This window comes from Podarcis pityusensis (assembly GCF_964106645.2).
Source record: "Podarcis pityusensis genome assembly, chromosome: 3".
In the NCBI taxonomy this organism is placed as follows: domain Eukaryota; kingdom Metazoa; phylum Chordata; class Lepidosauria; order Squamata; family Lacertidae; genus Podarcis; species Podarcis pityusensis.
Genome location: NC_138026.1, coordinates 33,817,373 through 33,837,061, shown reverse-complemented (window position 1 = coordinate 33,837,061; position 19,689 = coordinate 33,817,373). Strand labels below are relative to the sequence as shown.

Genomic DNA, 19,689 nt, shown 5'->3' with positions numbered 1-19,689 from the left:
ATGGCCACTAAGAGAGACGGGTGCTTACACTTTCATTTGTGTAATTCAGAGAAAACACAGCCCAAGGGGAGACCCATGGGCATGATTTAAGTTTCAGATACTAAGTTGGAAGGCAGGAGTTGCATTAAGGCTTGCAGTGGGAAGAGGAGCATTGTTTAAAACCCATGCTTGATACAAAAGCATTGCCATTTTAACATTTGTACCAACCCTAAGCATATCTAAGTGAAGTCACACAATTTCTTTCCTTGTTTACCCTTCTTTTAAGTCACACCCACACCATACACCACATAGCTCCTCCTACCCCCCGGAAAAAAAAGAACCCAGGGAACTTGAGTCTGTTAAGGGGGCTGGAAACTGTAGCTCTGTGAGGGGATCTCCTAGCAATTCTCAGCACCCTTAACAACTACAATTCCCAGGACTCTTGGAGGGATAACTATGAGTGTTGAAGTGGTATACGAGTTTTTAAATGTATGGCATGGATCTTGGGGTTTTTTAAAGAAAAATAATCTTTATTGCTTTTAAAACTTACAAGAAAAGAAAAAAGAAGAAAATAGGCGAGAGAAAAAGACAAAATAAAGCAGAGAAGAAAAAAAAGAGAGAGAGAAAAGAAAAAACAATACAATAAACAATGCAAAACACAGCCTTAACACACTAAACTAAACAAAACAAAAGAACAACAATTTAAAAACATAAAAAACAATTTAAAAACATACATCATCACTTTTCCATACTCTATCTTTCATTCCCTTATTTCCTCAACCTGCTCTCACCTCCCTTTTTGTATTCCACTTCTATTAATTTTTTCAGCAAATCCTTTCCATCTTTCTCCATTTTCTATCGTATTGTAAATAACGTATTTTTTAACCTTATTTTCCATTAAAACTAAAATACTTATATATGCTTAACTCCTTATAACATTTCTGCTAAGCCCATAAAAAATCATTCCACCATTTTTCTATCACTCATTAGTTTTACCATAATATATATAAACTTTAAATTTTCCAATCTTCTTCCACCATCTCCTCTCCCTGGTTTCGGATTCTGCCAGTCCTTTCCGTCAACTCCATAAAGCATCAACCTGGTGATCTTATGTCCGAGGCTCTTAACTCTTTTCCAAGTCCCTTCTGCAGGTCTTCTTCATTTTCTTTAATGCTAAAGAGCAAATCTCGGGGAAACTCCAACCTGTCAATCCTTTTCTTCCTTCTGAACAGATCAGCCAAATTTCCATAGTTGAAGCTACAGTCCATAAAGTATTTCAGGGCATATTTCAAGATTCCTCCAAATCCAAAGGCCCCCAAAACTTCAATCTCCTCCAGGCCCGAGTCCATGTCCCAAAAGTCAGTTAATCCCTGCATAGAGGGATCTTTCCAACTTTCCTTCTTTAATCCAAGCCGGGTCTGACTTTTCCTAGATTCAATCATAAAAGGCCTCAACTTATAGTCCTCAATTTGCTTCTGTAAAGCCACGGTTCCCGCTTGTATTACTTTATGTTCAACAACAGCAGCTTTCTCCTTCTCCTCCACCATTTGTCCTGCCAAAATGGATTCCTGTACCAAGTCCTGAATTATTTCTGTGTTGGTGTTCGCTTTTTGACTCAAATTAGTCACTTTCTGTTCCAAATTATCAACTTTAAAAGTCATGTCATCCATCTTCTTGTGAAGCTGTCCCAGCGAACAGCTTATCTTACATAAAACAGTCACAATGGCCTCTCCTGTCAACATTTTTAAATGGTCCAAGGTCAATCTCTGGTTCTCAGAATCCTTATCTGTAGCTGGAAATCCCCCAGTTACACTCCTGTAACAGTTAGAAAAGCTCCCTCTAGAGGGAAACAGTCTCCACTTGTATCAGTTCTTTCAGGCACAACTCAAGCATTAAAGATAGTTTCAATTTTCAGTTACTTTTCCTCTTTTTTAAACACAGAGGAGGACAATGGAAACAATATCTTACTCTTATTTAGCTAGTTGTCAAATCCGTTCTGTCAATGCACTCTCTCCAAACGTCATCTGGCAGCCCGTTCCCAGGTTCAGAGCAGTGGTAATTTGATTTTTCACTCTCTCCTGCAGGCTCACTAGGTCCTAAATTTCCCCCTCTTCTCCTGCTTCCAAGGGGGGTTTTGTATTTTAAACAGATGGAAATTTAATCCTTTGCCAAAAGCTTTCAAAGGCTTTAACTTGTAACGTCTTTGCTTCAGTCTATTTACAAAAACGGAAGGCGGACTTCCTGTTTATGACCTCCCACTTCAGTGCCAAATTAAGGTATTTAAAAGTCCAATTTTCCGTTCTACTCATGGGTAGTTGTTTAAAATCCAATTGTCCACAGGAAAAAGTCAGCGCTCTTCGGCAACAGCAATGCGGCTTCACTCCGTGAAAGAAGCAGTCGATTCAAAGCACCACGCCACTCACCCCACGTCGCTCCGGATCCCCAAAACAGGGTTTCCCCACGAGTAGGGGAGGCGCAAAAGGTGCCAGCCGAATCCCAGGTTCACAAGCTTCTCCCGCTTGTGATTTCAATGGGTCCCCACCTTCGCCGTGGCGGTCAGACCCTGTTTTTCACGGAGCAAGTTCCTCCCGAACGGAGGAGCTCCGCCATTGCCGGAGGCGCCAACCCGGAAGTCTGTATGGCATGGATCTTGACCATTCTGGGGGGCTTTGTAGGACATGAGATCCAACATCACTGCTCAGTACAGGAAATCCAGATTGTGCATATCCTCAACAGATGGCTATCAAGTATCTTCTTGAAAACCTCCAGCAATGGTGGGCCCTCTGCCAATAGTTTGTTCTATTTTCAGATTGTAACTACTGTCAAGATATTTCTCTGCAAGTTAATCTGAAATCCAGCAGCTTAAACCCATTGGGTGATAACTTTGCTATCCTTTCCCTCTGTTGTCTCCTCTGTATTGAATTGTAGACTATATGCTCCTTGCGGCATGGGACTCTTTTCTTGTAAAGTACAATGCAGAGTGTTGGTGCTATATATAAATTAATGATTATGAGGATAATGATAATAATGATGATAACAACAACAACAAAGTAATAACAATCGCCAGGGATTTATCAACAGTTAACTATAATATAAGTTTAATATTAATAAATAATATATGAAATAATTTCAGCAGGAACAATATTCTCCCTTCATTACATATGACATAGCTGATTACAGTGCTGGATTTATGTATAGGCTAAGTAGGCTGAAGCCTAGGGCCTCTAAATCTAGGGGGCCTCGCCAGCCTGCCATCTCCCCAGGGCCGCAGTCTCCCCTCTCCCAAAATTGCAAACCCAAGACTTCATGCAAGGGCAGGCAACTCAGGCCCAGCAACCCCAGTTCACAGCCAAAGTCTGCAAAATCTTATAGATATAAATAAAATCTATCTAGACTGTGGGCCTCTATATTATCAACATATACAAGCAGAAAAGTTGTTTTCCTTCATTTGCAAGGAATCGTACAAAACAAAGTGGCACTAAGAAAGAAAAGTTCCAGAGTGGCAACAGAAAGCAAACTAAAAATGCTTTTGCATCTGAAGAAGTGTGCATGCACACGAACACTTCTACCAAGAACAAACTTAGTTGGTCTCTAAGGAGCTACTGGACAATTTTTTATTTTTATTTTTATATATTTCGACTGTGTCAGATCAACACGGCTACCTACCTGAATCTAAAAACACCTTTGTAGTTCATCAGAACTATCCAGCAATATCAAGTTATAGGAAAACTGGTGCTATTAACAGTAACCCTTCTAGTTGGTTAATTGATTTGGCAACTTCCATGCACATGACGCCTGATGTTAATTTCCCTCAAAGAGTTAAATGATAACTAATCAGAGGCAGCTACAGTTGCAAATGGAAACAAAATATCTGTGAAAGGAAGAGGAGCAGGTTTGCTCAAGTGTGTTGCAGGTAGAAATACGCTTGTAATGAAGTGACAGCAGCAGCGGCTCGAATTAACAAATAAGAAAGTTTTGAGAATTTACATGCTAGATTAAATGTGATTAATTCATTGAGAAGGGGATTGTAAGAAAAACACTGGGGCCTAATTTGAATAATAGAGTGTGTGTATCCGACGGGCAATCTCCTCCTTTATTTCCACACTGTGGCTGAACCAAATCACCTGTCAGGAGAGCTATGAGATCCAGGTGAAGGTCATATGCCCTGTCAATCCCAGCAGGTATATAACAGGAAGACTGGCCTGCCCAGGCCACAACTCAACTTGGTAGGTCTGTTCTATGTAGAAGGAGGTCTTCACAGAGTGTAGTGGCGACCTCAGGCAGATGTTGACATGCAGAGAGTGGCAGCAAATGCTGAAGGGTGGAGTTGTTCCTGCCACACAGCGTGCCATGTTTCCCCTAACCTAGCTTGCTGCCCTTGGGTGCAATGGAGAATGCTATCCATTCACCATTGCCAGTGTTGAAGTTAGATTCACCTACCAATCTGGACATCTTCTGTACACAGAAGGAGTGAGGTGTCATTTTGTCCTTTGCCTAAGGCAGCAAAATGTCTTATGCTTCCATCACAATGCTCATTGGCTCTCAGAGGGGGGCGTGTCTTGCAAGCCTGTCATGGTGTTCTGTGCAGGATCTATTGCTCCCCATTGAACTGAATCACTGCTTTGATGTCGGACTGCAGTGCAATTCAGGATCCGTGTCATATTTGGAGGATTAAAAAACAGCAGCACAGGAGTTTGGTCGCTGAGATGTTATGTCCCTGCAATGCAACAATGAAAGCTATAGCACAGATTTTGGGAGAGACAATATGTTTTGTTATGCATGTTTTATCAGACATAGGCAATCCACTCTACAAATACAAGTCTCAATACATTTGGGATGTGGGCACTAAATTGATTCAACCAGATTGAAACCTTACTGTGGTTAATCCAACCTAGAAATACAGGAATAATTTAGTGAGAGATTCAAAGTGTAATGCTGCAACCCACAGAATGACATGTTGAAAAGCACTGATTTCCCCTTTGTCATGGAACTTGCTGGGTGGGAGGTTTCTGCTTGGTTAATAATAATCTGGGGCATTCTAAGAAAAGAAGAAACAAAAGCAGTTTTGATGAGCTTCATGAAATTTCTCGTGTGATCGCTACACACGAAACTACATCAGTAAACTCAGAATTATACATATGCAGATAAGAGAGTAAAATTGAACCAGTTGTGTGTTGAAATTTCAGTGGAATGATTTACTCTGCCCTGTATATGGGGTTATGTTGTAAATACAAAAAATGCAAAAGTTTTGCATTAATGAGATAATACAGCCATTTTTCCCTCCATGATTTCTTGATGCTTGGTTAATAGTGAGCCTCTGCTAAAGAACTGATGGAACAGGATGACAGCTTCTTTGCTCACATAAACAAATTCATTACTTTCTGCTGATGTCCATAGTTTTTAATATAATTACATTCATTGGCTTAAAAATCAATACCCATACATAACACATATAGAAATGTTCATTGTTAATTCCTACATTTTTCTTTACTGCATATTGAGTTGTAAGGTCCATAGGTAAAGGCAATAAAAGAATGCCTAATGATGCATTTAAAATAGTTAATGTATTTTTAACAGACTGCCCAAATACAGATTTATCTACCCTGTAGGGAGATGCTCACCATCCAAAGGCCTGCATGTAATGGAACACATTTATCTGGATGATGATCTAAAGCAAGTAACTCTTTCAATGTTTCTGTCTCCATCTCCAATGCAATCAGTTATGATGAAGCAGTATGTAGCTTTTACAGCACTGAAGAAACTAATGTTTCCCCTCTGCTCCGAATTTGCAAATCAGATTCATGTGCTTTGCTTCTGATGAATCTCAAATTTCATCTGCCACCATAAGAATCCATTAAATATCTTCAGGTTTTTTCCATAGACATTAGTTTCAGCTACACCGGACAGCAACTGGTTATAATGGTGCAACACATAAACCTTCTTTAATGAGCCTTATTGTTAAAAATTCATCATGCACACATGCATACACAAAGCAAGCTTCATTTGGGCTGGGTTTGCCGAAGTACAATGCTCAGCTCCATGGCGGGTTAGGGTAGGATTGCCATATTCAAGTCCCTCTAAAGCTAGATGGCATTAATTACATATTATGCACCTCATTTGCTAGTTATGCAAAGTATGTGGTTGCTTGAGAAAGAGTTATAGCCCCCCCCCCCGCCCCACCTGACTTCCCATTTCAAGTAACCCCTTTCAAAAGTTGCTTTTTAGGAATGAAACATACGTTTAGAATTTCCTACTTGCTAACCCCTCATGCTGATCCTGATGGTATGTTAATAATAATAATAATAATAATAATAATAATAATAATAATAATAGCCACTCTGGGCGGCTTCCAAAAAAATATTAAAATACTGTAGTAAATTAAACATTAAAAGCTTCCCTAAACAGGGCTGCCTTCAGATGTCTTCTAAAAGTCTGGTAATTGTTGTTCTCTTTGACATCTGGTGGGAGGGCGTTCCACAGGGAGGCCACCACTACCGAGAAGGCCCTCTGCCTGGTTCCCTGTAATTTTGCTTCTCGCAGTGAGGGAACCGCCAGAAGGCCCTCGGTGCTGGACCTCAGTGTCTGGGTAGAACGATGGGGGTGGAGACGCTCCTTCAGATATACTGGACTGAGGCTGTTTAGGGCTTTAAAGGTCAGCACCAACACTTTGAACTGTGCTCAGAAATGTACTGGGAGGAAACGTTTACGTGGATATTTGGGTAAGTGTGACATGGATATGATTTAGAAAATGAACACAGATAGAACCTTGCTGCTGATCCTGAACCAAGGTGGGGTGGGGGAAAATAGGGTTTATTAGATTTTTTTTTTTACATAAAGCCACACTGTGACTGGTACTTAAAGTTTATGGATGTATGATTTCAGTCCTGCTCCCTTGGTACCCTTCCTAAACATTTCTTTTTCCAGCTTGATAGACTGCTTGAAAGCTGTGCCTGTTTTCAGTACTTCTTTAGCAGCTTATCTTTGAGCACTAAATACGGTTCAGATAATGCAGAGTACTTAACCGCTTCACCTACACGGTGAAAATGTCTGCATAGGGAGCTTCTGGCTAACTGGCCAAATTAGGCCATGCAGAGTTCTAATTTGGCCCACAAGGCCATTTCTCCAAAGCTATACTCACCTGCTCTGCACCTGATGCTGTATATGGGGCATGTAAAGACATAGAGTGTTGTATGCTGTGCCACAGTGTAAAAAGAGTAAAGGGATAAAAATTGTTGCTGTTGTTGTTAAAAGTTTGGGGTACTTGCTCTGCTGGGCAATTCTATAATTATACTCCCATATAGAGGAGAGGATGAAGGAACTAAAAAAATTATAAAAGTCAATAAAATACACATTTGAGTCCTTTGGTGCTGCTGGAGATTTCTTGCTCTACAGTTGTGATGGAAGCAAAATAATTTGTGCAGTGCAGATAAGTTTATGCAGATGTCAATATCTGTAAGGGAAAATTTCTACACTAGAATATCAGCTCTCAGAAATGAGCTGGGAACATCTGTGAGCTAGAAGCATTTGCATAAACAAAAGTTGCACCAGAAGGTGCTCAACAAGTCATGTGAAACCACTATACTAGCTTCTTGGCAGGTAGGTCTTTGTGGTATCCAGGGATGGGCATGGTGACTTGGTGCAAATGCACCAGCAGGAGTGCTGGATTGCCTCTGCTGGTGTGTTAGCATGGCAATTAAATGCCCACCAGCCCTCCTGCCCATCCACTCACCTGCCGTTTTGCCCGCCCACCTGCCCACCTGCTCTTTTGCCCCCCATTATGCCACAGCAAGTCACCTGCCAGGAAGACTGATTCCCTCTTCATAATGGTATGGTGGGAGGGGAGAAGAAGATGCTGCTAATAAATTGTGATGAAGGAATGATGTCACTTGTGCATATTTATCACGTGTTGACTTCAACATCAAATGATGTACAGTGGTACCTTGGTTCCCAAACTCAATCTGTTCTGGAAGTCCGTTTGACTTTCAAAACGTTTGCAAACCAAGGCACGGCTTCTGGTTGACTGATTGGCCCCAGAAAAAGCCAAAACAGACGTTTGGCTTCCAAAAAACATTCACAAACTGGGACACTTACTTCCGGGTTTTCAGCGTTTGGGAGCCAAGTCGTTTGGGAACCAAGGTACCACTGTATTTCATGTGTGAAACAGCTTCGTTCAAATATTGTTCAAAATATATTTTAAAATGTGTATTTCAAGAGCAAAAATACATCGAAATGTGTGTTGCTGAAATATCTCTAGAAATGTGTGTTTAAATGTGAATTTTGATGAGTATTTCTTTTGAAATCGAAAATTGATGCAGAAACAGGTTAGGATAGACTATGGGTGAACACATTCAAAAGTGACACAGATAAGAAATAGTCCTATTGTCCACCCCCTAGGATTATAGGCTTCTCCTTGTGATGCTTCCTTTTCTATGTAGGGAAACTTTAAAGATAGAGGGAAGCATTCAAATATCTGATTCCTCCATTTGAAATTTCAACTGCTACGACTCAGCAACGGTTCATCTTGTGAGGTTACGAGGTGTGTGTTCTGCCTTTATATAAGTGGACACAAATATTCATAAGTGAAGCAGCTGCAATCTTATGCATACTTACCTGGGAGTAAGCCACATTCAGCTTGGCTCAGCTTGTTTAAGAGTTAATGTACATAGGGACCGCTGCACCTATCACTTTACTGGGCATCAAAATCACATCAGTTGCTTTCCCCCTCAAGTAACAGCAATCATGTTAGGCAGAAAGATCCCATTGTGAATCAGTGTGCAAGCAACTAATTGAACTGATATTCACAAGGGGAGCAAAATAGGCAGGCATTTTCCAAAGCCGTGCTCATTTATATTGGTCAAGGTTTTCTTGGGTTCATAAATAATGCACTTTTTTCAATCATGAGAGGGGCAAGAATGCATACACATACTTCATCAAAGCTGTATAGAAGGTTTCAGTGCATTTTAAATTATACCTTGTATATGTGGAATAGTATACCTTGTCTGATACACAAATGCTATATATATATATATATATGTGTGTGTGTCTTTAACATGGAAAGCTGCAGTATACTAAAAGATTCCAGACACAGGACAAAGAGTCATTGTTTACTGTCTTGTAACACTTGTTTTTGTTCTAGATAAATAGCATCCTTCTTGATGACGTTGTGTGCTGTATCCCAGGGTGTTTTTTTTGGGGGGGGGAGGTTTAAGCAAAAACACACACCAATATTATCCTCTCCTGCACAAACCTTCCACAACCTCACCCCAGTAACTTTTCTGTCTATCATTCCAAACCCCCACCTACCATTTAGTTGTCAACAAAAGGCCTTTTATTCCTCAAGGTGCACTTACTCTTCATGTGATTATAGGCGTCAGTCAAGTGAGCAAGGAAACACAACATACAAAAGACGAAAATAGTTCTGCCAGGCACTGCCTGAAAACTGTGATTCAGAGTTAAAATATAGCAGCGTGGTGCCAAATGTACTGGCCTGGTACATTTTTGACAGGCCTGATGGAAGAATATATCTATTGCTGAGAGTACCTGCTCACTGCTAATGGCACATCGCCATAGCAACTACAGGCCTAACATTTATGCAGTAACCAACTAGTAGTTCAAACTGACCTGCATTTTTAAAAAGCAAAAGAAAGGGAGGCGTCATAAAATCGAATTGCTTGTTGACAATGTATTATGCTCAAGCTACGTTAACAAACTGACGGCAGAATTGAGTTTTACATTCCTTCACATAAACAATAGACAGCAATTTATTACTTGCAACGAAATAAGGCCTAAATATCATAGTGGAACTGCTCTAGTGGTCAGCAATAGACTGTTGGTCAACAAATATACCTGGTCTATAAACCTGCTGACTTTTGCTGCTGCTGCTTGTGAATTTGAGTTCTAATTGTGCTTCAGTTATTAATTCATTTGTTGTTATTTTATACTTGGTGTGTAAATGTGACGATTTCTATTTGGAGTACCTATATAATGCAGCATATAAATATATATATAAACAAACACATTCACTGTTATTTTCTTATGCCATTAATAAAATTTAATGTCGGGGGCTAAAGGGCAAAGGATTATATTAGATAATCCCCATGGATTTGTATGCCCCCCTCCCGATATTGACTTTAGAAAGTTGAAATAATAGCAGGCTCCTATACCAAGGCTTTTTTTCAGTCGGAATTCACCGGAACCCAGTTCCAGCACCTCTCAGGTGGCTGAGAGAACGAGGGAGGTGTTCATGGTGAGTTCTGGCACCTCTTTTTCTAGAAAAATAGCACTGGAGTTAAATTGGTGTTGAATTCAATTCAATTTGTTGTTAATTTGCTTAAAATTTTGGAAAACCAATAACAATTAAATTGGAGGTTAGGCCACTGAAATCTCTCATCCTTAATTCATGACTAGAAAGTGAGATGAAACTTCATGAAACTATCCTGATCATGAATGGCTAAACCATTTGATCACTGAAGTAAATAAATATAATAACGAAACCTTCAGGCTCTTCTGTGTCCCATCTAGCACCTAGAGCACCTGATTGATAACATTGATACTAATTTCTTCTTTTGTACTATTTTTTAAATATATATTTCTGTCATTCCTCAGCATTTCTGTCCTTGAAATAAGATGTCAATTATGAGAATTATTGGCCTGGCTAAATTAATCTTCTGTGGCATTACAATAATTGATGATGTGGCATTTAAAAATGTGTGCTTGCTTTCTTTCTTTTAAAATCAAGCTGTCTAGGATAGGAAAGAAATGAAAGGGTTTTTTAAAGCTTTCAGTAATTAGTGGTCTGGACCAGCAAACAGTATCTCAGTGGAATTATGATGAATTACATATTCCTTATAAGCTTTATTGATTAATATGTCTTGTGCCCATGCAAGAGGAAGGCATGGAATAAAATCAGACATACTTAGGGTTTCACTGGTTCCAGATTTATAGGTGTATCTAAGTTATCACATATTTAATTAGGACCATGGGTATTGTTTTCCCCAGAAAACCAAATTTGCAGTCTTCACTAGACGTTGCATGATGTATTACATTTACTTGGTGGATTTAAAGCAATTCATTGCAGCATGACATTCTATATTGGTGTCTTTGCCAACTGAGATGTAATGGGTATGCATAAGAACATATAAATCTTATCATAGCTGCCTTTCAAGAAAATGTATCAAATGTAACAACCTACAAAGAAATGTACTAATGCACTTGACCCAATGTACTTATTATCCAGCCCCACCCCTCAGAAATTGAAGTAGCAAAACTGACAGGTTCATGTCACAAAAATAAACCCTATTCATGCGGGGCTGGTCTATGGGTATGCTAAATTCATGAAGAGGGCAGAGAGCTCCTTGTTCATACTGCTCTTGATTGCAATGCACTGGCCTCCATCTCAATATTTGTGCATTGAGCAAGACACCTGGAAAAAAGGGGACCCATTATGTACACAGTTATACAAATGTAGGTGGTTCATGCAATCAGGACTCTCCTGATTGTGTACAACTTTAAAATGTAGGCACTCCTTTTTTGTACTGCAGGGCAGGCCGAGGTGGCAGTGCATGTGTGGCAAATGCATGGATAGGGTCCATAAAGGAGGCTTGGCACCTCTGGATACAACATGGAACCTGTGAGCTTCCAGAAAGTTGTTGGACTTCACTAAATGATACATTTTTTAAGAAGAAGAAAATGCCTCTGTTTATATGTGACTTTATTGTACTGTATAGGATATAGTGATAAGTAGTGATGTGCTATCACTTCGAATACAGTGGTGCCCCGCAAGACGAATGCCTCGCAAGACGGAAAACCCGCTAGACGAAAGGGTTTTCCGTTTTTGAGTTGCTTCGCAGGACGAATTTCCCTATGGGCTTGCTTCGCAAGACGAAAATGTCTTGCGAGTCTAGAGATTTTTTTTTCGCTCCCCCCCCCTTTATCTAATCTGCTAAGCCTTTAATAGCCTTTAATAGCCTTTTAGCAGCTAATCCCCTAAGCCTTTAAGCCTTTAATAGCCGCTAAACCGCTAATAGCGCTAATCCGTTAAGCCGCTAATAGGGTTGCTTCGCAAGACGAAAAAACCGCTAGACGAAGACTCTCGCGGAACGGATTAATTTCGTCTTGCGAGGCACCACTGTACTAAAAAACAACACAACTTTGATACGACTTTTTGCTGCTGCTGCTGCTGCTGCTGCTTGTTATAGTATTTGACAGAATTTATTTATGAAAAGTGTTTTAAGTAAATGCAATATATTGATACATGCACACACAAAGATGTTTTAGCCACAACAAGCTCCATTTCTTACCAGTTCCCACCCTCACCTTCACAAGCAAAATCCCCTTCTTTGCAAAGGGTTAGGAGTAGGAAGAACTCACAGCAGGCCCACCTAAGAAAGGGGCTACGGCTCAGTGGTAGAACATCTGCTTTGCATGCAGAAAGTCCCTTGTTCAATCCTGCCTGAAACCCTGGAGAGCTGCTGTCAATCAGTGCAGATAATACTAAGCTAGATCTAAGTTGATATAAGGCAGCTTCCTATGTTTTCTGTCCTGAGCTTGAAATAATCCTTCCTACCCCTTGTCATTTCAAGGTTAAGGCAGCATCTAGCAGACTTCTCCTAACCACTGGTTTTCTCCTGCCCTTTTGCAAACAGAAATATTTTTCTGCGGCTGCTGTGGCTTATAAAGCAGGCTTCCTCAACCTCAGCCCTCCAGATGTTTTTGGCCTACAACTCCCATGATCGCTAGCTAGCAGGACCAGTGGTCAGGGATGCTGGGAATTGTAGTCTCAAAACATCTGGAGAGCAGAGGTTGAGGAAGCCTGTAATATAAAGGGCAGAAATGGCAGGCATGGCTAGTGGCAAGGCAGCATATTAAGCCCCATTTGACTTGCCCTCAGACGTAAATGGACCTGGGTCTGACTCAGAATGGGAGCACTTCTTGGAATGAGGAGATTTGCACCCTCCACTTATCATCATCACTTATTGTTGGTGAACTCCAACTGTGGGAGCCTTGATTCAAAATGAAGGATTCGCTACACACATGCTTTCTGGATTATGCATGGTGGCTGTGATCAAAGGTAGTACAAGGTGAGATCTGCTCATGGAGGAGTGGATCTCTTGTTTTCATTTTAAGCAGCAACTTCCTCCTACAGTGTCACATCACAGTCTGCTTTTCTGACTCCTCCAAATTTATAGAAAAAACTTGCAGCATGATACAAGGGGAGAGAGCTGCTCTTCAGAAAGAAGAGAGAGAGAGAGAGAGAGAGAGAGAGAGAGAGAGAGAGAGAGAGAAGAGTGTCAGAATAACTGCACTTAGGAAATGCCCAATTTGCTCTACAATACTTCTTAGTTCTGGATGCCTCTGGGCTTTCTCCTCCCATCCCTAGCACAGCCGTGGTTTGTAGACAGGTTTTCCAGAGGTGTCAAAGTCTGATATACCCATGTAATGCTTCCACCACCTGAACATTTTGCATGCAGTAGTATTTTTCAAGGAACAAATGAAATGGGAAGCCTGGCTTCACATAGGGATAAACGGGTACTAGTAAACTGATATCCAGTGTGTTGCCATAGTTTCCATTAGTTTCATTTTATTTGTGCAACACTAAAAACAAACTAGAGATTGAACTATGAGACAGGCAGAGGCTATTCATATCTATCCATTCATCCACCCACCTATCTATCTATCTATCTATCTATCTATGTATCTAAGCATATGACACCAATTCTGGCCCAAATGCACTGGCTGACAATTCAAAGTGCGGGTTTCGACCGATTAATCCTTAAACGGCACAGGACTGCGATACCTCAAGGACCACCTCTCCCCATATCAACTGACCTGGACCCTATGTTCATCATCTGATGCCCTTCTTCATGTGCTCCCTCCATTAGAGATTTGGAGGGTGGCAACACAAGAATAGGCCTTTCCTTTGTTGAGTGCTCTCTCCAGGGAGGCTTGCTGTGTGCCATCATTATATATTTTTATGTGCCAGGTAAAAACTTTCCTCTATAACCAGACCTTTGGCCATGAAGTATCAGTGGCTTTTTAGAAGCGGGTGGAATGTTTTTAATGTATTTCTCTTTCCTCTTGTTTTTAATGTACCTGTGTGAGGTTTATTGTCTATTTGTTTGGTTATAAGTTGCTTTGGGTTGCTCTGGGCAAGATAATGCGACTGACAAATTTAATATATTTTTAAATATATGTTGAAATACTGGGTGTGATTTTTAATTATTTGATAACTGACTTCTGTGAAAGCAAGGATTAAGCTCAGTGATGTGGAAGTGTGGTCTCCTTTTCCATAGGAAATGGTGGCGCTTCCTGCTAGCATGTCCATAGCCACCTCAAACAGATCAACACTGAGTATCAATTGTTAACTGCCTTTTAAAACAAAAAAAACATGAGCCTCATTAGTCTACAAAGAGAAAGAAATGCCCCCCCCCCAATGCTGCAGCACTTACAAGATTTACTGCAGTGTGAAATTTAATCAGTAGCAGCCTATTTCTTCAGATGCATAATAATACTTAGCATTTATTTTAGCTCATTTCAAGTGTTTGACACATTTCACATCTGTAATCCTAGCAATTCTTATAACAGTCTTTATTCCTATAAGGTGGGTCAATGCTATTATCCCCATATTGCAGGTGAGGGAGAGGTGAGGATTAATGATGGAACTGAATCTTGCAATTTTCCTGGCTCATAACTTGCATTGTAGGAGATATATGACTCAAGCATAATTCTCCTGAAGTCCTCTAGCAATTCTAAATCAGTTTAGAGATGCTGTGCATTTCTATTATTTATTTAATTAATTTGTATACCACCCATCATCCAGTAAACACCTGCAGAAGACTGGACTCCTTTAAATGGAGAAACACCTCTCAGTGAAAGTGCAGCTACCTATTGTGAGTTGAAGCTGCTCAGTCTGAGATCAACACATTTTTATGTTGTTCCCAGCCTGTGATCTTTGGATGAAGGGTGGTCATGGCTGAGTGGGTCTTTGAACCCTGCTCTCCCAGCCTGACACACTAACCAATATACCACAATGACTTCCAGGGTGTATTAACATTTTGGAACACAGTTTGATGAGGCAATGTGTAGTACTGCCCTTGATCTCCTCTCAGCTGTTGGGAGTTTAGCTGCAAGCCTTTGTACTGTAATGTAGGGTTATGCCCCTATCAGACCTGTGGGATTTTACATGCACAGGACTGATTGGTTACTCATTTTATTGTTCCTTCAGGTGCTCTACTTTCACCGGTGCTAGTTTTTACTCCAGGATGTTACACAGTGTTTAAAACAGTTGAATAGTGTAGCCCTGTTTAAAAGCAACATCTATAACAAGTGTAGTAAGTACATTTATATACTAGCTTATGCCCTCTCATGGCAGTAAAAGTCAATTCTGGATTGCTTTAGGAAGAACTATAAAAATGTAAATTACGAAGACAGACCTGATTTGGTCTTATTGCCTTGGCTGAGTTCTAACACTTAAACTTGGAATATATGGCTGCTGGAGGTAATTAATACTCAGTAATTTGCATATTCACAAGACACTGTACTATTTTTCTCTCAGCCAGGGTGAGATGAATGAGTTGAGGTTCCTGAGACCACTTAACTAGGATTCTGGATTTGAAGTATATGCCTTCATTTAAATGTGTACAATTCCTCATAGCATGTTATCTGAGCTCTATTATATTGCCCGTATTTTTCATAGCAGGAAAGAGGAAATAAGAAGGATTATTTTTATTTGATGCAACAGAAAATACTGTGGAAACCAAGCAAACAGGTAATTTTTAAAAATGTAAAAATTGAAATGGAGATTCACAGTCATACAATCAGGATGTTATATTCTCTCACCGGGAGCAGTCTAATATGGACAAATATAAACTGTTGGTTCTGTATAAGTGGAAGATTTTGCAAAACAATCAAACAAAGGCTGCAACTGTAAAATAATGCTTAAGCAATATACCTTTTCATTTTGATGTCAGTGAGGCTAACACCTGAAGTCCCAAGCTGCTTTGCGTTTAGATTTGACCACGTGACTAATCCCACTGCACCATTGGGAGTGAAGCATCTCTCTGTTTCACTTGAAGCAGAAAGAAAACTTCCATTATGTAGTACAGTGGTACCTCGGGTTAAGAACTTAATTCATTCTGGAGGTCTGTTCTTAACCTGAAACTGTTGTTAACCTGAAGCACTACTTTAGCTAGTGGGGCCTCCTGTTGCTGCTGCTGCACGATTTCTCTTCTCATCCTGAAGCAAAGTTCTTAACCCGAGGTAATATTTCTGGGTTAGTGGAGTCTGTAACCTGAAGCATATGTAACCTGAAGCGTATGTAACCCGAGGTACCACTGTAGTACTATTGAATATCACCGTGCTCTTAACTGAACATGGAATGCTGTTTTTAAAAAGTGTAAGAGAAATGATAAAAGTGCAACAAATGATCCCACTGGGATCTAAGAGTTGTAGATGGATCCCACCTGTAGGTCAAACAGGAGTTTATAAATTTGGGAAGCCATCCTTTTCTAGTCCAGGGCAGGGGCAGAGGTGTTCAAATGTAGTTTGAGATCTCAGAGGTTGTACTTGGTTGTAGAGTTTGTGTGCAAATGAACAAATTGGTAAATCCCGCAACCATGTGTAGAAGATGCCTGACTGCTAGTGCTTCTTTTTCAATGGATTTGCCTCTAGGAAGAAGATTGTGAAGTCTGAATACCCATTCTTTATATTATAGATACTTATCCTCTTGTCAAAAGCTCGGAAGATTGAGGAAAGGGAAAGCCATAGATGGAAGGGGTGCCAGAAGAGGAGCTCAACATTTCCAGACCAAGAAGGTAAGTCTTAAGAATGGAATTTTAATTTTCTTGACTGCATTCCAGGACATGGGCAATAAAGGATGGCCTTGTATTGTTAATGATTGTGGTGAGGACTCCATTCTTATCCAGGGAATGTCTGAACCTCTGATGATGTGGAGCATTTACTTGGAAGGTGTCGAAATAAAACTGTAAGTTAGGAAAGCTGAGCCTTTCTCTAGATCTGAGTCTATAGAGAATAATTTTGGCTGATTTGTTGTGCTTGCCTTTGTTGGTGTAGAGTTCCATTGTGTGTTACTACTTCTTGAGGGTCTTGGTTGGAATGTCTATTGTCAGAACTTGGAATAAAAATAGAAAGCAAGGTAAAGTGGTCATTTTGAGGATGGCAATGTGACCAAGCCATGAAAGGACTATATGTTTCCACCTGCACCTGCAAAGGTCAGATTTTAGTTTGGAAGCAAGACTGGCGTGATTTCTTTTGTACAGATACTTTAAATCTTTAGTTAGCATTACCCCCACATATCTGAACCACCCACAACATGACTGGAAGCCAGACAAGGTTTGCAGGTGGGGTTTTTGTGTGGTTTTTCTGTTTTTGTTTTTGTTTTTGCTTCTCTAAGAATATTGAAGGTCATTATTGTGGAATTTGAATTACTTGCTTTGAGTCTTGCTGCTCCATGAAACTGCTGTAAAATGGATTGAAGAGCTGGCTGGGCTCAACTGGGATTTTCTGCCATTATTAAGACATCATTTGCAAACAGATTGCTGGTATGTGAGCTTTTTCCTGATGTTATGCCTTAAATGTTGCCACCATTTCTGATCTTGTTTGCCAGGGTTTTGATCACTAGTGCAAAGAGTTGCGGGGGGACAACAGGCAACTTTGTTTAGTAGCTTGCTGTAGTCGGATTGCCAAGGAGCTGAGTCCATCATTAGATTGTTTCTGAGGTTGTTTTTTTTTAAAAAATACATTTGTCTACAAAATGGAGGAATTTCCCCCTCCCCCCAAATCATTTTGTTTAACAAAAATGTAATAAAGCTCCATTCAACTCTGTCGAAGGCCTTGAATGTATCCAAGGAAATGAAGACTGTCTGGATTCTGCTCGGGGGAAATTATGAGTGGTGTTCAAGGCTCAGCAGAAAGAGTATCATATGCGTTGCTTTGGTATAACTCCTGTTTGATTGGAGGATGTCAGTGTGCCTTTAAACACATTCAACCTCTTTACCATTACCGCTGATAATATTTTTACATCCTAATTAATTAAGGAAATCAGTAAGATCCTACAAGAGTTGGGTCCTTGTCAGGTTTACATAGGAACACTGTCTTGGAGTGTCTCCAGGATTCAGTAACAGAACCGCCTTCAAATATGTTTGTTTGTTTTTTTAAATAATATTTATTAAAATTTCACACAAAAAAGCCACATTAATGAAAAAAGAAAAAAGAAAAAAATACAAAGTAGAAAAGGAAAAAACAATTAAAAACAATTTCATCTTTTCCTCACTTCTTTTACATTTACTTGTTTCTCGGACCTCCTCTTACCTCCCTCTTTTGTATTCTAATTAAATATGTTAGTCCAACAGTTCCTTTCCCTCCTTTTTAATCCTAATCTTTAATCTTGATATAATATAGCTTTAAATTTTAGATTTTACATATTAAAACCAATTTTTCCATATTCTTTTAGCCTGTATAGCTAGAAACCCCTTAACTTCAATCCAACATCATTCTAACATTCATTAATTTTGCAGTATTTCTGTAAATAGTCTTTGAATTTCTTCCAATCTTCTTCCACCGACTCTCAAATATGTTGTTAAAAAGGTTAGTGAGCCATGGAGCAAGTTCAACGCTAAACTTTTTGTAGAATGTGGCACTGAATCCACTGGGACCTGGGGATTTCCCATGCTTCAGCCTTTTGATAATGGTCAATATCTCAGATTCTTGTATTGGGCTATTGAGGAATGAGTGTTGGTCTGGTGTAAGCGTGACTATCATAGATGGTGATATGAAGTTTTCTATTGTTTGCAGGTCAAGATTACATATTTGTGATTCTAGCCATTTTCCTCTGAGGAGTCCATTTTCAGGATATTTGTTGATTTGATTTTCCTATTCTTACTCTATAAATATATTTTACTTCATGGAAAATTAGTAGAAAGCTTTCGAGTTGTGTGCATTTTTAAACCAGACCTTTCCTAAAAGGGAAATCAGGTCAACCTACATGTTTCCACCCTTTTCCATCACATGAACCTTGTAGTTGTACTGTGGAGGCAGTCATGCCATTTCTCTTTGTTTGGTAATGCAGAAGATATGCCACTTCTATTATTTGGAATGGGAGAGGGGGTAATATGCTAGGGCAGCCTTCCCCAACCTGGTGTTCTCCAAATGTTTTGAATTATAGGCCTAGCCAGCACCATCACAGATGATGAGATTTGTAGTCTGAAGCATCTGGAGGGTACATAGTGGGGGAAGACATGCGGTTAAGGGTTGTTGTTGTTGTATCCAGCACTGGTGTTGCACTAACAGAAAACACTTCCACTCACACAAGGCTGGGCACCACCACCCACTACAGCCCTCTGTTGAATTACATTCAGTTCCAAAGGGCTCCCAAGGACTCAGGTGCACCTTTTATGAATGGCTGCAAAGTGTGTGTAAGTAGATTAGAAGAAACCTGGGGGCCCACCTTTCATGAGTAGAAGTGCTTACATTGACTTGGGAAGAGAAATCATCTAGAAAATAACCCCATTTTTCTAACCAAACAATGAATGGTAGTGTGAAGAAACTATTGTATAAAATACTGTTCTGTATCTTGGACTTTTCTTCAAATCAATACCTCAGCAGTCCTGCATTTTCATTTCCTTTAGAAGGATGCCCTTTCGAAAGGATTCATTGACAGCAGACATGCTACAATCAGATATTATTCCAAAACCA

At 40.0% G+C, this 19,689-nt stretch overlaps 1 protein-coding gene across 4 annotated transcripts in view; it reads left to right on the top strand.

The window, feature by feature from the left end:
* Positions 1-19,689, top strand: part of KHDRBS2 (KH RNA binding domain containing, signal transduction associated 2) — a 448,147-nt gene that overhangs the window by 29,710 nt on the left and 398,748 nt on the right. For all 4 annotated transcript variants that reach the window (XM_080998036.1, XM_080998034.1, XM_080998037.1 and 1 more), the window contains exon 2: positions 16,691-16,790. In XM_080998036.1, coding sequence (XP_080854162.1) covers positions 16,691-16,790 — 100 coding nt within the window. The remainder of the gene's footprint in view (positions 1-16,690; positions 16,791-19,689) is intronic.